Consider the following 26,010-nt stretch of genomic DNA (forward strand, 5'->3'; position numbering starts at 1 on the left):
TTTTCGGGTGGTGCATAGCTCCTAATGCACACCGCCAGAGTGCCTTAAAGGTGTGTTGCTTTCAGTTGATTTTGTGTCCGCGACTTTTCCCGTTGTTTCACTCGCAGTGCAAGGATACAGTGCTGCTTTGCAAGTGCTGGAGGCGCTTTCCACCTGCAGAACACGGAGGCCACTTCGAGGAGGCTGGGCTTGTGGAGGGCTTTGAAACGGGGGCAGTGATTGCAGGCCAACGCCTCCTGCACATTGTGTGCACCGCTAAGGCACGGAGGAGAAGGTGGCACCGGGGGCAAAGGCTGCAGAGGCAGCGGGCAAGGGCCGCAGGTATCATTGCGGCACAGCATGGAGGGGGCCAGGGAGATGGAGACAGAGGGGTGCCACACGATGGCCCTCAGCAAGGGCGTCCCCTAAGGAGGAGAGTGAGGTACGCGGACCCTCTACGCCAGATACTTGGCCAGCAGGCCAGGAGGCTGCCTGCAGCGGAGCCAGATGCTGGGCAGCAGCAGTCTGCAGAGGTGGAGGAGGCAGCAGAGCAGCAGGGAGAAGCCAATGAGCCACCTCACAGAGCAAGACGGCTACACAGAGGTAGGGGCGCCAGGCCATATTGAGAAAGGGTCTTCCGCCAGTAATTCTCATACGCTGATATAGAAACATAGAAATTTACAGCGCTAAAGGAGGCCATTTCAGCCCATCGTGTCCGCGCCGGCCGACAAAGAGCCGCACAGCCCTCGGTCAGCAGCCCTGAAGGTTACATATAACCCGATGAACAATGAACAATGACGGAAAGGTAAAGGGCACCCAGCCCAACCAGTCCGCCTCACATGACTGCAACACCCCTTACACTGAAATATTCTACACTCCACCCCAACCAGAGCCATGTGATCTCCTGGGAGAGGCAAAAACCAGATAAAATCCCAAGCCAATTTAGGGAAAAAAAATCTGGGAAATTTCCTCTCCAACTCATCCAGGCTGTTATTTATTGAACCATTTGTAACCTGTGTTACACTACCACCAGAGGGCTTACCTGTTGGCGTCCCAAGGGATTCCAGCATCTCTTGGGAGCATGGTATATAAGCAGACCACCCACGAGGTACCTGCACTCTGGAGTCTTATTAAAGGAGCTAAGGTCACTCTTGCTCATTGTACTCAGTACTCAGTTTCATCCTTTATTATGAACGAACAACCGCGCGACAATGCAATGAACAGTTGGTATCCTGGAGAAGTTCTCAGAAGGGGACGATTGGGAGGCCTTTGTGGAGAGACTCGACCAATACTTTGTGGCCAATGAGCTGGAAGGAGATGAGAACACTGCCAAACGAAGGGCGATCCTCCTAACTGTCTGTGGGGCAACAACCTATGGCCTCATGAAGACTCTCCTAGCTCCGGCAAAACCAACAGCTAAATCCTATGAAGAATTGTGTACGCTGGTCCGGGAGCACCTAAATCCTAAGGAAAACGTTTTGATGGCGAGATAGCGGTTCTACACGTGTCAACGGTCGGAGAGCCAGGAAGTGACGAGCTATGTCGCCGAACTAAGGCACCTCGCAGGACATTGCGAATTTGAGAGATTCCTAGCGACTTTTTTGTACTGGGCATTGGCCATAAAGTAATCCTTTGCAAATTGTTGACTGTTGAAATTCCGAATCTAAGTAAAGCCATAACGATAGCCCAGGCATTTCTGTCCACCAGCGACAACACCAAACAGATTTTGCAGAGTAAAGAAGTTTCGGCCAGTACTGTGCACAAAGTAACATCGGTTTCGAGCAGGAATATACACGGCAGAACGTCACACCGGCTGCTGCTGCACGACCTCAGATGAGTCAGAGTCCGCCATCAATCATTAATGTGAGGCCGTTAACACTTTGTTGGCACTGTGGAGGTGATCATCGGCCCCATCAATGCCGCTTCAAGCACTATGTGTGCAACGGTTGCAGAACAATGGGACACCTCCAGCGAATGTACAGACAAGCTGCAAACCACCACGTTGCAGAGGAAGATCGATCCATGGCGGCTCAAACTGAACTAGAGATTCTAACCGAGGAGGGTATACACATTCACCACGAAATGTCCACCAATAATGTTGAAAGTTGAACTGAACGGAATTCCAGTATCTGTGGAACTGGACACGGGTGCGAGTCAGTCCATAATGAGTAAAAAGGCCTTCGACAGGCTGTGGGGCAAAAAGGCACACAGGTTCAAGCTCAGCCCCATTCACACCAAACTAAGGACTTACACCAAGGAACTAATCCCTGTAATTGGCAGTGCTGAAGTCAAAGTCTCCTATTATGGAGCAGTACACGAACTCCCGCTGTGATTGTGCCAGGGGATGGCCCCACATTGTTTGGCAGAAGCTGGCTGGGAAAAATCCGCTGGAACTGGGACGACATCCGAGCACTTTCGTCCGTCGATGACGCCTCATGTGCCCAGGTTCTGAGCAGGTTTCCATCGTTATTCGAGCCAGGCATTGGAAGCTTCTCGGGGGCGAAAGTGCAGATTCATTTGGTTCCCAGTACACGACCCATCCACCACAAGGCACAGGCGGTACCATATATGATGCGTGAGAAAGTGGAAATTGAGTTGGACAGGCTGCAGCGAGAAGGCATTATCGCGCCGGTGGAATTCAATGAGTGGGTCAGTCCGATTGTCCCGGTACTTAAAGAGGACAGCACGGTCAGAATTTGTGGGGACTATAAAGTAACGATTAACCGTTTTTCGCGACAGGACCAGTACCCGCTACCCAAGGCAGATGACCTATTTGCAACCCTGGCTGGAGAGAAGACTTTCACCAAGCTGGACCTGACCTCAGCCTTCATGACGCAGGAGCTGGAGGAATCTTCAAAAAGCCTCACCTGCATCAACTCACACAAAGGTCTGTTCATCTATAACAGATGCCTGTTCGGAATTCGGTCGGTCACGGCAATCTTACAACGGAACATGGAGAACCTGCTAAAGTCAATCCCTTGCGCTGTGGTTTTCCAGGACGACATACTGGTTACAGGTCAGAACACCATTGAGCACTTGAAGAATCTGGAAGAGGTTCTTAGTCGGTTGGATTGCGTGGGGCTCAGGTTGAAACGCTTGAAGTTTGTTTTCAGGAGGTCGAATTCTTGGGAAGAAGAATCGCAGCAGACAGCATCAGACCCACCGATGCCAAGACGGAGGCCATCAAGAACGCGCCGAGATCACAGAATGTGACGTTCCTGGGACTCCTTAACTATTTCGGAAATTTCTTACCTGGGTTAAGCACCCTGCTAGAACCCCTACATGCGCTATTGCGCAAGGGAAACGACTGGGTATGAGGGCATTCACAAGATGCTGCCTTTAAGAAAGCCAGAAATCTGTTGTGTTCAAAGAAACTGCTTGTCCTGTATGACCCTTGTAAAAGATTAGGGCGAGCTTGTGATGCGTCATCGTACAGGGTCGGGTGTATGTTACAACAGGCTAACGAATCGGGGATTTTGCAACTGGTCGCTTATGCGTCTAGGAGTTTGTCCAAGGCCAAAAGGGCCTGCAGCATGATTGAAAAAGAGGCTCTGGCGTCCGTTTACGGGGTAAAGAAAATGCACCAATACTTATTTGGCCTCAAGTTTGAGCTTGAAACTGACCACAAGCCGCTCATATCACTGTTCTCTGAGAGCAAAGGGATTAACACCAATGCCTCTGTCCGCATCCAAAGATGGGTGCTCACACTGTCGGCATACAACTATGTAATCTGTCACAGATCGGGCATAGAGAACTGCGCAGATACTCTCAGTCGGCTGCCATTGCGCACCACCGGGGTGGAAATGGCACAGCCTGCGGACTTGCTCATGGTAATGGATGCATTCAAAAATGAAAAGTCCCCCGTTACGGCTCGCCAGATCAAGACCTGGACCAGCCAGGATCCTTTACTGTCCTTGGTAAAAAAAACTGTGGCCCCCATGGGAGCTGGTCCAGCGCCCCAGTGGCGATGCAGGAGGCAATTAAGCCGTTCCACAGGCACAAAGACGAAATGTCCCTGCAGGAGGACTGTCTGTTGTGGGGCAAGAAAGGCAGAGATACGTTCATTTGTGAACTGCACAGCACCCACCCGGGCATTGTAATGATGTAAGCCAGAGCCAGATCCCATGTGTGGTGGCCCGGCATCGACTCAGATTTAGAGTCATGCGTGCGCCAGTGCAACACTTACTCTCAGCTGAGCAATGCACCCAGAGAGGCACCGCTGTTTGTGGTCGTGGCCCTCAAAACCGTGGTCGAGGATCCACGTGGACTATGCGGGCCCATTTCTAGGCAAAATGTTTTTGGTTGTCGTGGACGCTTACTCAAAATAGATTGAATGTGCAATAATGTCTGTAAGCACGTCCACGGCCACTATTGAAAGCCTACGCACCATGTTTGCCACGCACGGCCTGCCTGATGTGCTAGTCATTTGGACATCACTCAAACATTTGGACCAAATCAAATTGCAGTTCACCAACAGCTACAAACAACCCGATGAAGACACCACCAACTTTGACCCTCCAACACACACACTAGTGGCAATTGACATCATGGTTGACCACGAAGCCGAACTCACCATCCCGAGCAGCCCGGCAAGGCCGGCTGCCCAGCAGCCCAGTGAAGAACTAACCAACTCACCCACATCCGCATTTGTACCGTGACGATCGACAAGGGAACGGAAAGCCCCAGATTGTCTCACCTTGTAAATAATTGTACTATTGACTTCACGGGGGAGTGATGTTGTAACCTGTATTACACTACCATCAGAGGGCCTACCTGTTGGAATCCCAAGGGATCCCAGCATCCCTTGGGAGCACGGTATATAAGCAGGCCACCCATGAGGGATCTGCACTCTGGAGTCGTATTAAAGGAGCTAAGGTCACACTTGCTCATTGTACACAGTACTCAGTTTCATCCTTTATTATGAACGTATCACAGGCGATCAAAACTTGTCCAGGAGATCATCCTGGCTGTATTCGATTCCCTGCAGTATTTACCATTATAACTGCGCCGGCCAACAAGAGGTTATCCAGTCTAATCCCAATTACCAACTCTACGCCCGTAACCCTGCAGGTTACTGCACTATAAATGCCCATCCAACCATCTCTTAAAAGTGGTGAGGATTTCTGCATTCACCACTCTTCCAGGCAGTGAGTTCCAGATCCCCACAACACTGCGTAAAGAAGCCCCCCATCAAATCCCCTCTAAATCTTCCACCAACCACCTTAAAACTATGCCCCCTCATAATACACCCTTCCACCAATTGAAATAGTCCCTTACTATCCACTATGTTCAGGCCCCTCAATACTTTGTACACTTCGATGAGGTCTCCTCTCAACCTCCTCTGTTCCAATGAGAACAAACCCAGCCTATCCAATCTGTCCTCATAACTAAGATTCTCCATTCCAGGCAGCATCCTAGTAAATCTCTTCTGCACCCTCTCTAGTGCAATCACGTCCTTCTTATAATATGGCAACCAGAACTGCATGCAGTACTCCAGCTGTGGCCTAACCAAAGTACTATACAATTTAAGCATAACCTCCCTGCTCTTATATTCTATGCCTCGGCCAATAAAGGCAAGCATTCCGTATGCCTTCTTAACCACCTTATCCACCTGGCCTGCTACTTTCAGGGATCAGTGGACCAATGGTGGAGCTTTGGAGGCGTGGCCTATTCAGTTGGAGCCTGGAGCAGTGAGAGAAGGAGCTACCTGCTGTTGCTCCTGCCTGGAAGGCCTTTGTGAGACCTGTGAAACAGCCCAGGAAGAGGAGGAAGGGGCTTACTACAATTCCAATCCATCCAGAGGGAGAGAAGGCGAGCAGAAAATTCAACAACCTTTAATACTGCTACAGAGAGTTCAAGAGAGGGGGAAAAAGAACAACAACTATCCAGTGTGGAAGGAGGGAGAAACTTCATCAACCAAAGGTGGGTGTGTTTTGGTGCATTCCCCTAAAGACTTTGTTGTATTGGTGGGGAGAAGAAAGAAGACCATTTTGAGGGCCGGAACATCGCGGGGGGTGTGTGTGTGTGGAAGTGTGTGTGGGGGTCTTGCTAAATAACTAGGCCCCACACACCACTGAAGCACCCCTCCCCCATTGCCTAGCCTGGGATAGCTGGAGCTACCTGGCTGAAGAACTATTAATTACCCTATTTAACATCGTTGGGAGTGTGTGCCTGGGTGGCTCCAGCTGCCCCAGGTGAAGACATCTTCTCCCCCCACCCGAAGACCATCTACAAAAACTGTGTTTTTTGCCATCTGGGGGGTGCACCCCAAGAAACACCCACCCATCGCTGTGAGGGGAGACCTGCCCTCACAGCTTCCCGCTTTCCAACCCCTCCCTCTCTCTTTCTCTCTCTCTCTGTCTCTCCACTCTCTCTCTGAGAGCCCTTTCCTCCTAATTGAAAAAACAATTAAGACAACTGAGCAGAGGGAGCAAGGCCCCTCCCCAATTGTCAACTAGGGGAGAGGTGTGCCTCATTGAGAGCTCCTCTGCTCATACACTTAAACGAGGCCAATTTAAGAACATTAAGGCCTGTGACTTTGGGGTGGGTGTGGCCCTTAAAGGGACTCCGTGATGGCGACTCCATCCACGCTGGTGGCAGGGCCAGCTAAGACATACGCGCAGGCGGCGTCCACATCCACGGCGCCTCCTGCGGCCCTGCCACCTTTCAGACTAATAACAAAGAAACACGGGGTCAAGAGCTACACTCACCCCACAATGAGCCCGCCCAGCTATCAACCAACTTCCCCCGGGAGTCGCTCGGCCCGGAAGAAACAAAATATGTTAACAATTTTAATGATTCTGGACACGCTGGGCCGGGGGGTGGCGGCGGGGAGGGGGAAGAACAACAACCCTCGCCCCCTACTTTGGAGCTGGGGTACTTGGAGGACCTGGAGAATTTCTTTGGCCGGGTCTCTCCGTGTTCCCCGGCTCCTGGGGCGGAGGAGGAACCCCTTCCGCTGTCGCTTCCCAACACAGCACCGCTTTTAAAAGAGCCCAGTGGGGACTCCTCTGCCGACGATCCTGGGGGTGGGATCGGGGCAGAGCCAGGGTCGGATGGAGCGGCCGGGCCGTTTGCCGTACCTCGTGCGGTCGACGGGCCGGCTGCTAGCGGCGACCTCCCGGAGGGGGACGGGGACTCGGTGGGGGACGAGGGAGAAGATCTCGAGTCCATCGCCAGTGAGGCGGTGGATCTCCTCGTGCCCGCCGCTGAGTCCCCCCTCATTCCTGCAAAGGAACTCCGGGACTTTTTGGTCCAGAGCCAGGGTCGCCACAACCGAGCCCAGCTGGCCCGGGAAAGATGGTCCGAGCCGGGGCTGCTCGTCACGTCCGTCCGCGCCGCCGCTAAAACCATGGCCGCGGGCGGGCCCTTATCAAAGGCGCAAGGCCTTGAGCTGCGCCGGCTCAAAAGGTTCCTTGCTGGGCTGCTGAAGGAGTGGAGGTCAACAAACGACCCCACTCCCCCCCCACAATAGGTTAGGTAGAGGTTGCACTCTGCTTTTGTCATGAAGATAACCATAGCCAGCCTCAACATCAACGGCGGCAGAGAGGCACGTCATAGATTTAACAATTTTTCGCTCCTGCGGGAGGGGAAATATGCGGTGTGCTTCCTGCAAGAAACCCGCATTTTCTGCCGGAGATCTTGGGGGTCGAGGAGCCCGTGCCAGGCCACTTGCTGCACGTCACGGTTCGCCTGGGGGATGTGCCGCTCCATCTCGTGAATTTGTACGCCCCTCAGCCCGGCACGCGGCAAACGCGCTTCTTCGAAGAAGTGTCCGCTCTTCTTGGCTCCGTCGACGTCGGCGACTGCATTGTCCTCGGGGGGGATTTTAACTGCACCCTCGAGGCGAGGGACCGGTCCGGTGCCCCGCAGAGCATGACGGCGATGGAGAAGTTGAGGGACCTGGTCTTGGTGGACGTCTGGCGAAATCTCCATCCCGACTCCAGCGCCTTTACTTGGGTGAGGCCTGGAGTAGGATGGTCCAGAGTCGACTGCAGCAAGTGGCCTGGCACGGGCTCCTCAACCCCCAAGATCTCCGGCAGAAAATGCGGGTTTCTTGCAGGAAGCACACCGCATATTTCCCCTCCCGCAGGAGCGAAAAATTGTTAAATCTATGCGGCCGGTGCCGTGTTCGGACCACCACCTGGTGTGGACGGAGCTCGCTTCGCTCCGCGCGAGGACGAGGTCCGCGTACTGGCATTTTAACAACCAGCTGCTGGAGGACGTGCGGTTCCAGGACTCGTTCCGTCGTTTCTGGGCCGACTGGAGAAGGAAGCAGGGGGGCTTCCCCTCCTTGAGGCTATGGTGGGACGTGAGCAAGGCTCATGTCCGCGTCTTCTGTCAAGAGTACGCGAGGGGGTCGACCAAGAGGCGGGCGGCCAGGGTCGGGCGCCTAGAAAAAGAGGTGCTCGACCTGGAGTCCCGTCTCGGTCAAGTCGTCGAGGACCCGGCCCTGTGGATGGTGTACGAAGCGAAGAAGGCCGCGCTGAAGGACCTGCAGCTCGTCGGGGCCCGAGGCGCGTTCGTGAGGTCGCGGATCCGGTTCCTGCGGGATCTGGACCGCGGCTCCCCCTTCTTCTACTCGCTGGAAAAAAGGCAGAGTGTCCGTAAGCAGCTCTTGACGCTGCTGGCCGACGACGGCTCTCTCGTCTCGGATCCGGAGGGCGTCAACAACAGGTCCCGTGAATATTACGGGGCTCTGTTCTCTCCGGAGCCGTCCAGCGAGGAAGCGCGTAGAGTTTTGTGGGAGGACCTGCTGAAGGTCGGCCCGGAGGGCGCCGAAAATCTGGAAGCTCCGCTAAGCCTGGCGGAGCTGACCGGCGCCCTCGACCGGCTCTCGAGGGGAAAAGCCCCGGGGCTGGACGGGCTGACCGTGGAGTTCCACAGGGCGTTCTGGGACGTCCTGGGGGGCGACTATGCGCGGGTCCTGGGGGAAAGTCTGGCGACCGGGGAGATACCCCTCTCTTGGCGCAGGGCAGTCATCATCCTGCTGCCTCAGAAGGGCGATCTCCGCCTCCTTAAGAACTGGCGCCCGGTCTCCCTCCTCAGCACGGACTACAAAATCTTCGCCTTGGCGCCGTGCTGGACCACATGATCCACCCCGACCAGTCCGACACGATTCCGGGCCGGACAATCCACGATAACATCCATCTGGTCCGGGACCTCATCCATCATTCCCAGGAGGCTGGTCTGTCGGTCGCCTTCCTATCTCTCGACCAAGAGAAGGCGTCCGACAGGGTGGATCACGACTATCTGTTCCGAACTCTGCGCGCTTTTGGGTTCAGGACGCATTTCGGCGCCCGGACCCGACTTTTGTACGCCGCCGCGGAGTGTCTGATAAAGGTTAACGGGTCTTTGACGGCGCCCCTTCGCTTTGGGAGAGGGGTGCGCCAGGGATGCCCCATGTCCGGCCAGTTATATGCCATCTGCGTGGAGCCTTTCCTGCGCCTCCTGCGGACGAGGTTGACGGGACTGGCTCTGCAAGGGCCGGGCATGGAGGTCATCCTCTTGGCTTACGCCGATGACGTGCTCCTCGCGGTAGAGGATCCCGCTGACCTGCGGAGGATGCGTGAGTGCCAGGAGATTTACTCGGCCGCATCCTCTGCCAGGATCAACTGGGAGAAATGTTCCAGACTCCTGGTGGGTCAGTCGCGGGTGGACTCCCTGCCGGAGGAGCTCAGGCCTTTTGCCTGGAGCATGACCCATCTCCTCTATCCGGGAGTCTACCTTAGCCCCGACGAGGAAGCCTGGCCGGCCAACTGGCAAGAGCTGGAGGCCAAGGTCGCCGCTCGCCTAGGGCACTGGACAGGACTGCTCCGAGTGCTGTCCTACAGGGGTCGAGCGCGAGTCATAAACCAGCTGGTGGCCGCCATGTTGTGGTACCGGCTGGTAACTTTGACCCCTCCCCCTGCATTTGTCACCAAGATACAGAAGAAGCTGGTGGACTTCTTCTGGAACAACAGGAAGCACTGGGTCTCTGCCGCGGTCTTGAGTCTCCCGCTTGGGGAGGGCTGTCAGTCGTTGGTGTGCGTCAGCACCCAGCTCGCAACTTTCCGTCTTCAGACCCTGCAGAGATACCTTTACGTCGAGCCCCCTCCTAGGTGGCGTGCTCTGGCGACGTATTTCTTCTGCCAGCAGCACGGCCTCAACTACGACACGCAGCTCCTGTTTGTGAGCTTGGGGGGCGTCAGGACCGCCTTCCAAGAGCTGCCTGTTTTTTACAAGGAACTCATTAGGGTCTGGAACAAAGTCTCCACCAAGCGCAGCTCTCCACCGGCTGGAGTGGCGGCTGTCCTGCAGGAGCCGCTGCTCGGGAATCCGTACCTCCACGACCGAGGTTTTAGGTGGCGGTCGGACGAGAGGGCTGTGGCTGGTGAGGTGACCAGGGTCAGGGACCTGCTCGATGGCGGAGGAGCGGGCTGGATGGCGCCAGATACGCTGGCTCGGTGCCTAAATTCCGCCAACTTCCGCCGTGCGGCTGATGCCATCGAGTCAATAAAAACAGCTCTGGGCCCTGACTCCGTTAGGTGCATCGAGGAGGCTCAAGCACGTGGGGAGATCCCGTCCGAACTGACCCCCGTCCGGAGGGAATTGCTCAGTGGCGCCAAACCCCGGAACCTCCCTCGGGAGCCGGCACCTCACAACTTGAGCCGCCTCGAGGAAATCCCCTCCGTGCCTTTCAGTTCCGCGTGGAGGGGTTTCCTGTCCGGGCTGCTCCTGCACACTCTCAACTTTGCCATCCTCGCCTGCTGTCCGGACACGCCATGGTGTACCATCTTGCCGTCCAGAGGAGACGGGGGTCCCCGATGGAGGGCACTCTACGTGGGAGTCCTCCCACTATTTATAGGGGGCTTGGCCTGGAGTGTGGTGCACAGAGCAGTGCCGTGCAATAAATGTTTAAGCCGGTTCACGGGCTCCCAGGCCGCCTGCAATTTCTGCGGTCTGGAAGAGTCCGTGTTCCATGTTTTTATTGAATGCACGAGGTTGCAGCCCCTGTTTTATTATTTAAAGGGGCTGCTCCTGAAATTCTGGCTGCACTTCATTCCCACACTCCTGATCTTTGGGCACCCTGTGCGGAGGGGAGCGGGTAGGTCCGAGGGCCTCCTCGTAGGACTGCTCCTGGGCACGGCCAAGGGTGCCATCAGCCGATCCAGGCAGCGGGCGGTCGAGGGGGTCGTTCAACCTGACTGCCTGCCTCTCTTCCGCGCGTACATCCGCGCCAGGGTGTCCTTGGAGATGGAGCACGCGATGTCCACCGGTACGCTCGCGGCCTTCCGCGAGAGGTGGACGCCGGAGGGACTGGAGTGCATCATCACGCCCGGCAACCAAATTTTAATATGATTTTATGTTTTAAAGTTTAATTTGTTTTAATTGCCGGTGTTTTTAGTGTCCCCCTCCCCTTTTATAGGGGGCACTTGGAGAAAAAAAAAAATGATTTTAGTGCCCCAAAAAATAAAAAAAAAAAAACAAAAACACAAAAAAAAAGAGCATTGTAAATGTTTGGTGCGTCCCCCAGATCAGGGGGCCACGATTTAACGTTTTAGTTTCCTCCCAAAAATAGTTCTGTGGACAAGCTCTCCAAGGTCCCTTTGTTCATCTGCACTGTTAAGTGGCCTACCACTTAATGTATATACCCTTTCCTTATTAGCCCTCCCAAAGTGCATTACCTCACACTTCTCTGAATAAAATTCCATTTGCCACTGCTCTGCCCACCTGATCAGTAGATTGATATCCTCCTGCAGCCCATGACTTTCCTCTTCCTTGTCAACCACACAGCCAATTTTAGTGACGTTTGCAAACTTTTTCATCATACTCCCTATATTCAAATCTAAATCGTTGATATCTACCACAAAAAGCAAACGACCCAGTACTGAGCCCTGCAGAATCCCACTGGAAACATCCTTCCAGTCACAAAAACACCCATCAACCCTTTGCTTCCTATCTCTAAGCCAATTATGGATGCAACTTGCCACTTTGCCCTGGATTCCATGGGCTTTTACATTCATGACCAGTCTACCTGTGGGACCTTATCAAAAGCTTTGCTGCAGTCCATATACACTACATCGTATGCACTACCCTCATCGATCCTCTTGGTTACCTCCTCAAAAAATTCAATCAGGTTAGTCAAACACAATTTTCCCTCATCAAATCCGTGCTGACTGTTCCTAATTAATCCTTGCCTTTCCGAATTTAGATTTCTGCTGTCTTTCAGGATTGTTTCCAATAATTTTCCCACCACTGAGGTTAGGCTAACAGACCTGTAATTACTCGGCCGATCCCTTTCTCCCTTCTTAAACAAGGCAGTCCTCCAATCCTCCGGCACCATGCCCAAATCCAATGACGATCAATGCCTCCGCAGACTTAGATTCAGGAAGGACATCGTGACTGAGCTCTGTAATCTCCTGCAGGCAGAATTGGAGCCACAGACATGGGGGAGGACCCCCCCTGACTGTGGCATCCAAGGTTACTATCACCCTCAACTTTTATGCGACTAGGTCCTTCCAAGCTGCCACTGCGGACATGTGCAACATCTCGCAGTTTGCAACCTACACCTTGATACGGGAGGTCACAGAAACTCTGTATAGGAGGAGGGCTGACTACAGCTCCTTCCCCATGACCAGAGGCAAGCAATTGGAGCACCAGACTGCATTCCCGTGCAATGCTTCCCCAGGGTACAGGGGATCATTGACTGCACCCATGTCGGTCTCCTCAGGGCACCCCAACAATCTCCAGAGCAATTCAGAAAACGCAAGGGCTTCCTCTCCCTCAATGTTTATCTCATTTGCGACCACAACCGCAAGACCTTGCAAGTAGATGCCCGGTTTCCTGGCAGCAGCCACGACTCTTTTATACTGTGCCAGAGCGTTGGGCCACGCCCCCTACTGGTCCCAATGAAGATTGCGGCTGGCTCCCTGGTGATAAGGGCTACACACTGAACACTTGGCTCATGACTCCTCCGTGCAACCCTCGAACTGCTGGGCAGCTCGCACACAATGAGAGTCTGACGGCCACCAGGACCATCATCAAACACACTATTGGCATTCTCAAACAGAGCTTCCGTTTTTTTTAACTTCAAAATATACTTTATTCATAAAAAAATCTGTACAGTACATTCAAAGGCATTTCAGTACATTTAGCTGCGGTCAGCAATCCCATACAATACATCTGGGTGCTGACGGCAGTTCCGTTCGTTACATTTCTTGTTTTTCAGTTCAAGTGCAATTCGGTCCAATAAACGGGATACATTGTGGTTCATTCAAACAAATTACATTTCATGTGTCACTATACAGTACACGAAATGGGTGACGGTATATTAACATTTTTCTTTTCAACATGCATTTCGAAACAGACCTTGCATTGTACATGGCACGACATTGGTGTTTACAGATTTGGTGCTCCATGTACACAAAAAGTAAATTACAAATACAGCCCGAGGGAGGTTTGTACTGATTCCTGCCCCCGGGTTTTCCATGGCGGAAGGGCTTTAAACTGTGGCCTTTCCCCACCGTGCCTTTGCGGCGACTGCACCAATTTTAAGTGCGTCCCTTATCACGTAATCCTGAATCTTGGATTGCGCCAGTCTGCAACACGCAGACGTGGACATCTCCTTGCTCTGGAAGACCAGCAAGTTTCGGCAAGACCACAGAGCGTCTTTGACCGAGTTGATGGCCCTCCAGCAGCTGGTGATGTCTGTCTCGGTGTGTGTCCCTGGGAACAGCCCGTAGAGCACAGAGTCCTGTGTTACGGAGCTGCTCGGGATGAACCTCGACAGCAACCACTGCATCTCTTTCCAGACCTGTGTTGCAAAGGCGCAATCCTGAAGGAGATGGGTGACAGTCTCATCCGCCCCGCAGCCGGCCCGGGGGCACCGTGCCGTGTTGCTGAGACGCCGGCTGTGCATGAACGTTCTGACGGGTAGGGCCCTCCTCACCGCCAACCAAGCTACGTCTTGGTGCTTGTGTGAAAGCTCTGGCGATGAGACATTCTGCCAAATAAGTTCGACAGTCCGCTCAGGGAACCACCCAACAGGGTCCACCTTCTCCTTCTTTTGTAAGGCGTCCAGGACGTTACGTGCTGACCACTGTTTTATGGCCTTGTGGTCAAAGGGGTTTCTTGTGAAAAACTTTTCCACGAAGGACAGGTGGACAGGCATGGTCCAGCTGGTGGGGGCGTTTCGCGGCAGCGTGGCCAGACCCATCCTTCGCAACAATGGAGACAGGTAGAACCTCAGCACGTGGTAACACTTGGTGTTTGCGTACTGGGGGTCTGTGCACAGCTTAATGCAGCCGCACACAAAGGTGGCCATCAGGATGAGGGCCACGTTCGGAACGTCCTTTCCTCCACTGTCCAGAGATTTATACATCGTGTCTCTGTGGACACGGTCCATTTTGGAACTCCAGACAAAAGTGGAAGACGGCCCGGGTGACTGCCGCGGCACAGGAGCGAGAGATGGGCCAGACCTGTTCCACGTGTAGCAACCCCGAGAACAGCTCACTCCTGATGACCAGGTTCTTTCCTGCCATGGAGAGGAAGCACAGCTTCCACCATCCCAGTTTTTGCTTCACTTTGGCGATACGCTCTTCCCAGTTTTTGGCGCACGCCCCATCCACTCCGAACCATATTCCCAACACTTTCAGGAAATCTGGCTTGATGGTGAAGGGAATGGAGGCTCAGTCGGTCCAGTTGCCAAAGAGCATGGCCTCGCTCTTGCTGCGATTGACCTTTGCTCCCGAGGCCAGTTCAAACTGGTCGCAGATTGTGAGCAAACAGAGCTTCCGTTGCCCTGGACTGCTCAGGGGATGTGCTGCAGTACCCGCTTGAGCTTGTCTCCATATTCGTGGTGGTGTGCTGCATGCTCCATAACCTCACCATCATGAGGGCACAGCCATTGGAGGATGAGGCAGCAGTGGCACCTGTGGAGGAGGAGGAGGCACAGGAAGAGGAGCAGGATGGGGCGTCACCATCGTGACCCTGCAAGGGAAGCACAACGCCGTCTCCTAGCTGTGCAGTTCACGTAACTCAATGCCCAGTTGAGCCTGCACCTGGCCTTGTCCATGGGCCAACCTGTGAGCCCTCTCACACATCATTCCTGCACAGTTAAATGAGAGACCTGATCACAAAGTTCAAACACAAAATAAACATTTATTAGAGCTCCCAAACATTCACGTAATTAATTATCACCCTAGTACAAGTCCTTACAACTCATCTTAAGCAGACCGATCCTTACACCACACCGCAGTGTCTCCCCTGTGGCTGCCTCATGGGCCCGGAAAAGCGGAGATTCCCTCTAATTACCACACAATCCATATCGGTGGTGGAATGTGGTGCGTGTTCCCCGTTTCGGGCCGGGGGGGGGGGACAATTACGGCCCCTGGGTGTGTTATTAGAAAGACCCATTACTGTCCGTTTGTGGAGGCCATGCTGGGGAATCCTGTGGCCGCCGCTTTGTGGTCAACTGGCTGACCCTACCCGAAATCATGTTGTGGGTTTTCCGGCCTGGACCCAATTCCGCCCCAATGCTGATGACCGCTGCAAGCGCATCATTAGAACGTGCAGCGCTGCTCTCCCTCACCTGAAAAAGTCACCGAGCAAAATTTACCTCAAAAAATCAATGCCCCGCCGCACGGTGCCCCCGACAGCTTTTTCTGTCGGTGCACTTTATCCGGAGTGTGTGCAACCCGGCAGCGCGGCGGCCTTTCAAGGGGCGGGCCCACTGCCACGGCCGCCATGTATTTATTTTTGCCAGCCGACCACCCCTCTTGGGTGCCAGGCCGCTGGCCCAGCCGAGACCCTCGCTGGTGGCCCAGTGGTTGAAGATTTAAAATGACTGATAAAATGACTGGTGATGTCACCACTACTCCATCGCTGATTGCCAGTGGCGGAGTCCGGGTCCCAACCCAAATTCAGCTCTTAGCCTGCCTTTCAGTCGGTCTCCTGCCCCCACGATGACCGACTTCCGGTCCAACGTTAAAAAAAAACCGAAGTGCTGAAAACCACCGGCGAGGCCGCTGCAACGATCCTGGGAGAAAAACATTTCAAAAACGGGTCGGTGCACCAGCTTTCTTGGGGAAATGAATTTCGGCCCCTCCCCCAATTGTACATCCAGTGCGATATGGCCCACACAATGTGTTATTCAACACCCAGTGATGATCCGCCCACTGAGCACCTTGAGTCTCGTCGCCAAGAGCATGCAGAAATCAAACACAGACAGCAGAAGGAACGTGCGGCAAACCAGGCTCCCCACCCACCCTTTCCTCCTGTGACAGAGATTGTAATTCCTGTATTGGACTGTAGAGTCACCTGAGGACTCACTTTTAGAGTGGAAGCAAGTCTTCCTCGATTTTGAGGGACTGCCTATGATGATGATGAGTGATGTGTTACAGTATGCACAGTGTGCTTTTTTACACTCCATGTGTAATTGGATGCCGAGGGTGCGAAATTCGGTTACGGTCTAGTGGAGGCCATCAGAGGCCTTGCAGAGTGTGCAGCGGCCGTCCCCTTTAAGCGAAGGGGAGGGGCGTTGAAATGCGATCCACTTCCTTCGTGGGGCGGTAAACCCAATTCAACGGCTGGGGCGGGGCTTCTGCGCCGGGCACAGGAAGTCCTAACCCCAACAGGATACCGCCCCCAATCGGGGCGTAGCTCAATTTCACCACCCACCCCCCCGCCCTCCCAAGTGTGTTATTGTACTCTCGGTGAATTATATTCCACACGATGTGTTACTGAACATGCAGTGTGTGATTGAACATTCAAATCCATCTGTTGAATCTTTAACTTGTCCTTATAATCACATTTCCTCTTTATCGGCAATGAGAGGTGAACAAAACTGACAGTGATTGAGAATACATTTAAACAAGACATTTCTCTCCTCCAGAGAAGTAGCAAGTCTGAGATTTATCTCAATTGAAATGTTTCCATAATTTTTTAATATATTTTTCTGATCTTCCTTTATCCACTTCCCCCAGCCAAACCCCCACCGCACATTGCCCACTGTGTCTGTCTGATCCCTTGGTCCCGACAATACCAGAATGATTCATTGACACCATTGTTCTTGAACAGATACTGAAATATCGAGCAAGGTGTCATCACTGCGGGAAGACACTGACAACCTCCGCAAGAAGCTGTGCCTGAACCTATCAGGTAAGAGCCACCGCGAGACTCCAGGGCGTCGGATCGTAGAAATAATCCGGGCCATTACGGGAAAGCTGCCGTTTCAGTATTGAGAAACCTGGGTGAAGGGCCATGGCCCTGAGCTCCCATCACCATCACGCTTGTACAGAGCTGCTGAGGAAACGAGGCCAATCGAGTGGTGCCCCCCAAGTTTGGGTTTGAAGAGAAGGAAACAATGATATTGGAGTTAGTGTGCATTCAGGCACTCTGGGCGTGCTGACTGCCATTTACGCTGATGAGCTGGAATGTGTGAGGAAGGCACCCACCAGAAAAGGGCTGCGGGGGGGGTAATGTCACCACTGCTTTAAATGTGCGAGAAGGAGTCCCACCAGCAGCCAACCCGCCCAGTAAAACCTCGCAGGATTGGCCTCAGAAACTGACTGACCAGAGCTGCTACAAGAATTATCTTACCGGAGACCAGAAGGTTACAGAAAGAGAATTAAAGAAAGCCTTGCATTTCTATAGCACCTTTCAGGATGTCCCAAAGTGCTTCACACCAATAAAGTATTTTTGAAGTGTAGCCACTGTTGTAATTAAAGGAAATTACGCACTGCAAGCTCCCACAAACAGAATGTGATAATGACCAGATAATCTGCTTTTAAGTGATGTTGGATGAGGGATAAATATTAGCCAGGACATAGGGGAGAACTCCCCTGATCTTCTTTGAAATAGTGCCATGGGATCTGAGAGTTTAACAGCTCATCCGAAAGGCAGCACCTCCAACAGTGCAGCACTCCCTCAGTATTGCACTGAAGTGTCAACCTAGATTTTGTGCTCAAGTCTCTGGAGTGGGACCTCTGACTCAGAGGTGAGAGTGCTACCCACTGAGCCACGGCTGACATCTGCGCACGTGCTGCTGGGCTCATTGAATTCTGATGACTTCGGTAAACTTCCACATTCATTTATTCTCACCTTTTACTATGCATTCTCTTGCCATGGGAGCCTTGCATTGCCGACGTACTCTGGTTGGAGGAAGAGTAGCAGTCCAACATCCAGGATGAGCAGCAGGTGGGCCTGTTAGAGCACAGCAGAAGAGGAGGGCAGACAGAGGCACGGACCAGGTGAAGCCCTCTCGGTGACCTTCTCACTCCACTCACCTGATAAGAGACAAAAAATCCCCCTGCATCAATAGCTCTTGTTAACCCTTGATCACTCCCTTCATTAAAGAACCGTATAAGGGGTATTGTAGCACAGTGGTTATGTTATTCGACTCGTAATCCAGAGGCCAGAACTAATGATCCGGAGAAGTGAGTTCAAATATACCACCACGGCAGCAGAGAAATTTAAATTCAGTGAATTAAATAAATCTGTAACGAAAAGCTAGTGTCAGTAATGGCGACCATGGGCTCAAAATTGGCCCGCCCCTTTTTTCGGCACACTCACCAGAGATGCTCCGACTTTGTGGGCTGAAAAGGGCGCCGATAAAATGTCCCCCGATTCTGGCCGCTGTGTTGCCTCTCCCGGGACTTGGCGCGGCGTGGCCAGTCGATTGGGGGGCGGAGCTAGGGCCCTGCGCCAGAAACAGTGTCGGCAGCTCTCCACGTGCGCGTTGGAGTGTGCACGCATGCGCAGTAGCTCCGGCCCGCAGCCTCTGTGTGCATGCTGCAGCATGGGACCTGATGCGTCCTGCCCCTATCCCAGGTCGAGTGGCCTCTTTCACAGGCCGGCCCGCTGCCTTCCCTGGCTAGAAGGCCACAACAAGCAGGTTGGTACGAGGCCCAAGCTGGGGCAGCAGGGATGGGGGGAGTTTTGATTGCGGGGGGGGGCGGTGGTTTGATCCGGGGGAGGTGGCGTTTTGATCCCAGGGGAGGGGGGGGTGGAGTTTTGATCCGGAAGCCGGGGAGGAGTGGGGTGAGTTTTGATCCGGGGATGGGTGTGGGTAATTTTGATCCAGTGAGATGGGGGGGCAGGGGGGGGGCGTGTTTTGATCCGGCGGGGGGAATTCCAAACCGCAGGCTGGATTCGATTACTGACCCCATGGGAGTAAGGGGTTCCAATCCCGTGGGCGGTCCGATATCCAGCCTGTAGGGAAGATCTGATCCCCAGACGTGTCCGATCTCTGACCCCAGTTGCTGTTCTGAGCCTGGAGGGTCTGATCCCCAACCCCGGGAGGTAGGGTTGTTTGTAAGGGGCGGGTCGATGGTGGATGAGCTTAGGCGGCTGGGAGAACATAAGAACATAAGAATTACTAGTAGAAGGTACTTCTATTTTTTATTTGGATATTGTGAAAAAATTATGGATATATGTTTGTCTGTTTACTTTTTTTATTTTTGTAGTTTAAGCTTCCATGAATGCTTCTGTTATATAGTCAATTAACTTTGCAAAGTTTGTCATATGATGTCCTATATAGCTGTTGGATCCTATTCACATTCTTTCGTCAAGTCATTAAGTTCTGCTGGCCTCTGATGTACCTTCCTGCGCTGATTTCTTAACTCTACGCAAGGGTTTTCTGTGCAGCCACAAGTGGCCACATATGTTGGCCTAAGTCAGTTTGGAGTAACTATTAGCTGTCCAAAGTGGCCTAAATGGCCAAAACGGGCATAGGTGGTTGGTGACGCCCCCTTTTGAAAAAAAAATTAACTAAACGAAAAAAATCCTAACAAACTCACTTACACTGGCGCAAATTGAATGTGCAAAATGGGGATTTTTAAGATACTCCAGAAAAATCAAGTTGCTCCAAAGAAAAACGGAGCACCTCCTGGCCAATTTTGCGCCCCATGAAACTACCGGACTTACCCGGTCTGACCTATATTTGACTCCAGACCCACAGCAACGTGGTTGACTCTTAACTGCCCTCTGAAATGGCCCAGCAAGCCACTCAATTGCCCTAAACTGCGAAGAAAAACAATAAGAATAAAACCGGACGGACCACCCGGCATCAACCGAGCACCGGCTCTGGACACGGCAATGGCATACCCAGCCCAGTTGACCCTGCAAAGTCCTCCTCACTAACATCTGGAGACTTGTGCCAAAATTAGGAGAGCTGTCCCACAGACTAGTCAAGCAACAGCCTGACATAGTCATACTCACAGAATGATATCTTTCAGCCAATGTCCCAGACACCGTCCCTCATATGTCCTGTCCCACCCGTCCTGTAGTACAGTTGGGAGGGAGTGGTCCTGGGAGTCCTCAACATTGACGAATAGCATCAGGTCAAGCATGAGCAAGAAACCTCCTGCTAATTACCACTTACTGCCCTCCCTCAGCTGATGAATCTGTAATTCTCCATGGTGAATACCACTTGGAAGAAGCACTGAGGGTAGCAAAGGGGACAGAATATACTCAGGGTGGAGGACTTCATGCCATTCACATCTGGGTTGATAAGTGGCAAGTAACATTCGTGCCACACATGTGCCAGGCAATGACTATCTTCAACAAGAGAGAGTCTAACCACTATCCCTTGACATTCAACGGCATTACCATTGCCAAATCCCCCACCATCAACACCCTGGGGGAGTCGCCATTGACCAGAAATTTAACTGGACCAGCAAATAAACACTGTGGCTACAAGAGGAGATTAGAGGCTGGGTATTCTGTGGTGAGTGTCTCACTTCCTGACTCTCCAAAGCCTTTCCACCATCTACAAGGCACAAGACAGGAGTGTGATGGAATACTCGCCACTTGCCTGGATGAGTGCAGCTCCAACAACACTCAATAAGTGTGACACCATCCAGGACAAAGCAGCCCATTTGATTGGCACCCCAACCTCCACCTTAAACATTGATTCCCTCCACCACCAGCGCACCGTGGCTGCAGTGTGCACCATCTACAAGATGCACTGCAGCAACTCGCCAAGGCTTCTTCGACAGCACCTCCCAAACCCGCGACTAGAAAGACAAGAGCAGCAGGTGCAAGGGAATACCATCTGCTCCAAGTTCCCCTCCAAGTCACACACCATCCTGACTTGGAAATATATTGCCGTTCCTTCATCGTCGCTGGGTCAAAATCCTGGAACTCCCTCCCTAACAGCACTATAGGAGTACCTTCATCACAAAGACGGCAATGGTTCAAGAAGGCAGCTCACCACCACCTTCTCAAGGGCAATTAGGGATGGGCAATAAATTCTGGCCCTGCCAGCGATGCCCACATCCCAGTAACCAATAAAAAAAAGAAACCTATTCAGTCATCAGTGACATTCTGACAATGTAAAGCAGCTGCATTAAAAAACAACTTTCAAATGTGGAAAAGGTGATTAATTTAGTCACAAATACAAGGTTGAACCAAACTCTTTTGACATCAAAGAACTTTTCTGAAAGAAATTCGATACCGATAAAAAGCTGCCAGTGCCACGGCGGTCCGGTGTTAACAACCACCAAAAATGTTGGCATGGCAGGTCCGATAAATTGGCAATGGTGGCTAATTAACGTTCGCCCCGCACGAAACTCACTTTGCAATGTCATTCTGGGAGTGTTCTTCCCGCCAGGAGGCCTCAAGCCTCAATGTCGCGTGGCCGTAGTGTTATTGTAGCACGAGCAGACTGCTGCTAAAGCAAGTGTGTCATATCCGAAAGCTGTTCAGTCTCTTGAAGGGGACTTGCCTTCTGAAATAAAAAAAAAATCATGTAAAAATAGGTAGTTTTTAGGCCTTCCAGCTCAACTGCCTTCTGTGGAAAAAAATTGTATTGAGGAGCCCGAGTGAGTTTAGGACACCAGTGGTACCAGCGCACTGCTTTCTCCCGTGTAATAACGGGTAATGAAATGGACAAGCCGTGGAATTTATGTTTCACAGAGTAACTATTTGTAGTGTTTACAGATTCCCAATGTACACATTGTGCCACCGGCTGGAAGTACTTCGGAGGCAAATGTTACTACTTTTCATCATCTGTGAAGGACTGGAACGCAGCTAACATGCATTGTTTCTCCACCCGGTCTCACCTGATAGTCATTGACACTAAAGAGGAGCAGGTGAGGATTTGCAGTCACACGCAGGGGCACTATTACCAAAACTGTCTCTGCAAAAAAACTCTTCCAAGTCATTTACAACAGCACTATCAAATTCCCATAATACGAAAGCAAAATACTGCGGATGCTGGAATCTGAAATAAAAACAGAAAACGCTGGAAATCCCAGCGGGTCAGGCAGCATCTGTGGAGAGAAACAGTTAATGTTTCGGGTCTGTGACACTTCGTCAGATCTGGAAAAGTTCGAGATATAACAAACTTTTAAGAAAGTGCAGGGGCCCTGAGAAGGGGAGGAGAGGAACAAAGGCAGAGATTATGGTCTGAAATTGTTGGACTCGATGTTGAGTCCAGAAGGTTGTAAAGTGCTTCTGACCATATTTTCTTCCCTTTCCTTCTCTTTTTTTTTTACAACCCCCCATTCCCCTGCCCCACCCTTTTCATTTTAATTTTTTTTCTCTTTCCCATGGCAGCTGGTAATTATTCTGCCATTCACACCCCAGATAGTTTATCTTTGTCACACTCACAAAGGATGTAATTTGTGACTTTGATGAGAGCTGCTCCGGTACTGTGGTGAAAACCAGATTGAAGGGATTCAAATATTGAATTCATGGAAAGATGGTCATGGCTTTGGGAGGCGACAACATGTTCAAGTGGTTTGGACAGGAAAGGGAGGTTGGAGATGGGGCGATAGTTGGCAAGCAAAGTGGGGTCAAGGGTTGTTTTTTTTGAGGAGAGGGGTGATGACAGCAGATTTGAAGGAGAGGGGAACAGTACCCGAGGAGAGAGAACCGTTAACAATGTCTGTTAACCTGGGAGCCAAAAAAGGAAGTTGGGTGGTCAGCAGTTTAGTGGGAAAAGGGTTCCAGCGAGTTACAATCAGTTACCAGCTGTCCTGTGACGTGTTTTTTCTCTTTGCTGCTGTTCTCGGTGTGTCTAGCCTCTCTCTCTCTCTCCTCTGCTGTTTATATCCTCGTTCTCCTCTCTGTTTCCAACCAGGCCCATGCTCATATGCTTGCTTAGATTAAGGATTGGTTAACGGATAGAAAACAGAGAGTAGGAATAAATGGGCCATTTTCGGCTTGACATGCTGTAACTGGTGGGGTGGTGCAAGGATCAGTTCTTGGTCCTCAGCTATTTACAATCTACATCAATAATTTAGATGACGGGACCAATGGTAATATATCCAAGTTTGCAGAGGTGGGAAAGTAGGCTGTGAGGAGGATGCAAAGAGGCTTCAAATGGATATAGACAGGTTAATTGAATGGGCACGAGATAGCAGATGGAGTAAAATGTGGAGGAATATGAAGTTAGCCACTTTTTCAAGAATAGAAAAACAGACAATTTTTTAAGAGGTGAGAGACTAGCAAATGTTGGTATGCAGAGGGACTTAGGTGTCCTTGTACATGAATCATAGAAAGTTAACATGCAGGTATAGCAAGCAATTGGGAAGGCAAATAGCATGGTAGCTTTTATTGCAAGAGGGTTGGAGTATAGAAACATAGAAGCAGAGAAACATAGAAATTTACAGTGCAGAAGGAGGCCATCTCAGCCCATCGTGTCCGCGCCGGCCGACAAACAGCCGCATGGCCCTCGGTCAGCAGCTCTAAAGGTTACATACAAAGCCATAAACAATAACGGAAAGGCAAAGAACACCCAGCCCAAACAGTCCGCCTCACACAACTGCAACACTCCTTATACTAAAAACATCGACACTCCACCCCAATTGGAGCCATGTGATCTCCTGGGAGAGGCAAAAATCAGATAAAAACCCAGGCCAATTTAGGGAGAAAAAATCTGGGAAAATTCCTCTCCGACCCATCCAGGCGAACAAAACCAGTCCAGATCACCCTGGCCGTATTCTATTCCCTGCAGTACTTACCATTATATCTGTGCCGACCAACAAAAGGTCATCTAGTCTAATCCCAATTACCAGCTCTAGGTCTGTAACCCTGCAGGTTACTGCACTTTAAGTGCCCATCCAACCATCTCTTAAAAGTGGTGAGGGTTTCTGCATCCACCACTCTTCCAGGCAACAAGTTCCAGATCCCCACAACCCTCTGTGTAAAGAAGCCCCCCCTCAAATCCCCTCTAAACTTTTCACCAACCACCTTAAAACTATGCCCTCTCGTAATAGCCCCCTCCACCAATGGAAATGGACCCTTACTATCCCCTATGTCCATGCCCCTCAATATTCTGTACGCCTCGATGAGGTCTCCTCTCAACCTCCTCTGTTCCAATGAGAACAAATCCAGCCTCATAACTGTCCTCATAACTAGGATTCTCCATTTCAGGCAGCATCCTTGTAAATCTCCTCTGCACCCTCTCTAGTGCAATCACGTCCTTCCTATAATACAGTGACCAGAACTGCAGGCAGTACTCCAGCTGTGGCCTAACCAGATTATTATACAATTTAAGCATAGCCTCCCTGCTCTTGTATTCAATGCTTCGCCAATAAGGGCCAGCATTCCGTATGCCTTCTTAACCACCTTATCCACCTGGCCTGCTACTTTCAGGGATCTGTGGACAAGCACTCCAAGGTCCCTTCGTTCTTCTACACTATTAAATGGCCTTCCGCTTAATGTACAAACCCTTTCTTTATTAGCCCTCCCAAAGTGCATTACCTCACACTTCTCTGGATTAAATTTCATTTACCACTGCTCTGCAGTAGATTGATATCCTCCTGCAGCCCATGACTTTCCTCTTCCTTATCAACCGCACAGCCAATTTTAGTGTCATCTGCAAACTTTTTAATCATACTTCCTATATTCAAATCTAAATCGTTGATATATACCACAAAAAGCAAGGGACCCAGTATCTGCGGAACCCCACTGGAAACATCCTTCCAGTCACAAAAACATCCATCAATCATTACCTTTTGCTTCCTACCTCCAAGCCTATAAGAGTAATGAATTCTTGCTGCAATTATATAGGGCTTTGGTGAGAGCACAACTAAGGAAGCATATACGTGCCTTAGAGGGGTGCAACAAAAGCTCACTAGATTGACTCCTGAGATGGGAGAGTTGTTCTATGAGGGGAGATCGAGTAGAATGGGCCGATATTCTCTGGCGTTTTGAAGAATGTGAGGTAATCTCATTGAAACATAAAATACTTGCAGGGCTTGACAGAAGTTGCTGAGAGGCTGTTTCACCTGCCTGGAGAGTCTAGAACTAGGGGTCACAAACTCATGATAAGGGGTCAACCATTTAGGACTGAGAGAAGGAGCCATTACTTCACTTAGCATATTGTAAATCTTTGGAATTCTCTCCCCCAGAGGGCTGTGGATGCTCAGTCGCTGAGATTAATTTATGGACACTAAGGGAATCAAGTGATAGGGCGGTATAATGTATTTGCTTCCTGGGTTCTTTGCTCAAGAATTCATAGCAACATTTTGCTATTACGAACTAGTTGATTTATTAGCAAAATGTTTACCAATTACACTACACATTACCAGTTCATCCACCAGGCTCACAATCACCTGCCTCATCATGCATCCCCTGAAACCAACTGGCTGGGGATTTATTGAGTCTTGTGAACATCACGTGACTGGCTAAGCCACTCCGGCTCTGCAAACCTGTGAGCATACTCACAGCTACATACATTACAGGCGGCAAAGTGCAGTTGAGTTACAAGATGACCGTATGGCCTACTCCTGCTCCTATTTCTTATATTCTTAATCAGGATCACCGCCAAGCCAGCAGTCCACACTCACACAATCCAGCTGGGATTACCGTGATCAGGAACAGTAATTCTTGTCCATTTTGTTTCTTCCTGCCGAGCTCAACAACTTGCATTTATACAGCGTCTTTAATAGTGTAATCTGACAAAAATACAGGGTCACACTGTTGGCAGTGGTGCTGCAGCATGGCCAGTGTTAGGAGGGTGTAATTACAGCGTTGGTATTGTCATTTTCCATTCTAAATGTGCCGAGGAATTTATAATGGAAAATATATAAAAATGAGGAG

At 51.4% G+C, this 26,010-nt stretch overlaps 1 protein-coding gene across 1 annotated transcript in view; it reads left to right on the forward strand.

The window, feature by feature from the left end:
* Positions 1 to 26,010, forward strand: part of LOC139244057 (hepatic lectin-like) — a 54,513-nt gene that overhangs the window by 15,876 nt on the left and 12,627 nt on the right. Inside the window, exons 4-5 of the mRNA XM_070870959.1 lie at positions 17,038 to 17,118; positions 21,901 to 22,052. Of these exons, the coding sequence (XP_070727060.1) occupies positions 17,038 to 17,118; positions 21,901 to 22,052 (233 nt within the window). The remainder of the gene's footprint in view (positions 1 to 17,037; positions 17,119 to 21,900; positions 22,053 to 26,010) is intronic.

Source organism: Pristiophorus japonicus, unplaced genomic scaffold (genome assembly GCF_044704955.1).
Source record: "Pristiophorus japonicus isolate sPriJap1 unplaced genomic scaffold, sPriJap1.hap1 HAP1_SCAFFOLD_201, whole genome shotgun sequence".
NCBI lineage: Eukaryota > Metazoa > Chordata > Chondrichthyes > Pristiophoridae > Pristiophorus > Pristiophorus japonicus.